The sequence below is a fragment of the Aplysia californica genome, unplaced genomic scaffold (genome assembly GCF_000002075.1).
Source record: "Aplysia californica isolate F4 #8 unplaced genomic scaffold, AplCal3.0 scaffold00558, whole genome shotgun sequence".
In the NCBI taxonomy this organism is placed as follows: domain Eukaryota; kingdom Metazoa; phylum Mollusca; class Gastropoda; order Aplysiida; family Aplysiidae; genus Aplysia; species Aplysia californica.
In genome coordinates this window covers 50,232-51,622 of record NW_004797828.1, presented here as the reverse complement: position 1 = coordinate 51,622, position 1,391 = coordinate 50,232, and the positions used below count along the sequence as shown (strand labels likewise).

The following is a 1,391-nucleotide window of genomic DNA, read 5'->3' as shown; positions in this document are numbered from 1 at the left end:
AACAGCAGCATCAGCATCAGCAGCAACAGCAGCATCAGCATCAGCATCATCAGCATCATCAGCATCAGCATCATCATCATCAGCAGCATCAGCGTCACATTTACAGCATAAGCATCAGTAGCATCAGCATCAGCAACATCAGCATCAGTAACATCAACATCAGCAAAAAATAGCATCAGCATCAGCATGAGCAGCATCATCAGCAGCATTAGCATCATCATCGTCATTATCAGTGTAAATATCAGCAACAGCATCATCATCATTATTATCATGATCATCATCATCATCAGCGTCAACAACATCATCATCAGCTTCATAATCATCATTATCATCAGCATCAGCATCATCAGGATTGCTTCAGCATCATCAGCATCAGAATCAGCATCAGCATCAGCATCATCAGCGTCAGCAGTGTCAGCATCAGCATCATCAGTGTCATCATTAACAACATCAGCGTTATCATCAGCATCATCGGCATCAGCATCAGCATCATCAGCATTATCATGAGCATTTTAATTAGCATCGTCATCAGCATGCTCAGGACCATCATCATTAACATCATCAGCATCAGCATCAGCAGAATCAGCATCAGCATCAGTATCTTCAGCGTCAGCATCAGCATCATCAACGTCATTAATAACATTATCAGTGTCATCATCAGCATCAATGGCATTATCATCGGCAGCATCACTGTCATCAACAGAATATTAAGTTTCGTCATCAGCATCATCAGCATCATCATCAACAACATCAGCGTCAGCAACATCATCATCAGCGTCATCATCATCATTATCATCAGCATCAGCAGCATCAGCATCAGCATCAGCATCAGGATCAGCAGCTTAAGGGTTATTAACATCATCAGCATCAGCATTATCTGCCTCATCAGCTTCATCAGCATCATCAGCATCAGTGTCATCAGCGTCAGCAGCATCCTAACCGTCAGCAGCATCATCAGCGTCATCAGCATCATCAACATCAGCATCAGCAATAGCAACAACAGCAACAGGATCAGCAGCATCAGCATCAACAGCATCAGGACCAGCATCAACATCATCAGCGTCATCAACATCATCAGCATCAGCATTATCATCATCAGTATTAGCATCAACAGCATCATAAGCATTAGGGTCAACAGCATCATCAGAGTCTGCAGCGTCAGCAGCGTCAACAGCATTACCGTCGTCAGCGTTTGCAGCAGCATCATTAGCATCTGCCTCAGCATCATCAGAATCAACAGCGTCATCATGAGCATCAGTGCGTAATTATTAGCATCTGCAGCGTTAGCATCATCAGAAGCATCAGCAGCATCAGCAGCATCACGAGCATTATCAACATCAGCAGCATCATCGGCATCAGCATCATTAGCATCAGCATTAGCATTATCAGTA

General features: G+C 43.7%; 1 protein-coding gene across 1 annotated transcript in view; it reads left to right on the top strand.

Annotated features, from left to right (window-relative positions):
- Positions 1 to 1,247: 1,247 nt before the first annotated feature.
- The window catches only part of LOC118478428 (pneumococcal serine-rich repeat protein-like), a 6,204-nt gene continuing 6,060 nt past the window's right edge, over positions 1,248 to 1,391 (top strand). The window contains exon 1 of the mRNA XM_035972020.1: positions 1,248 to 1,261. Coding sequence (XP_035827913.1) covers positions 1,248 to 1,261 — 14 coding nt within the window. The remainder of the gene's footprint in view (positions 1,262 to 1,391) is intronic.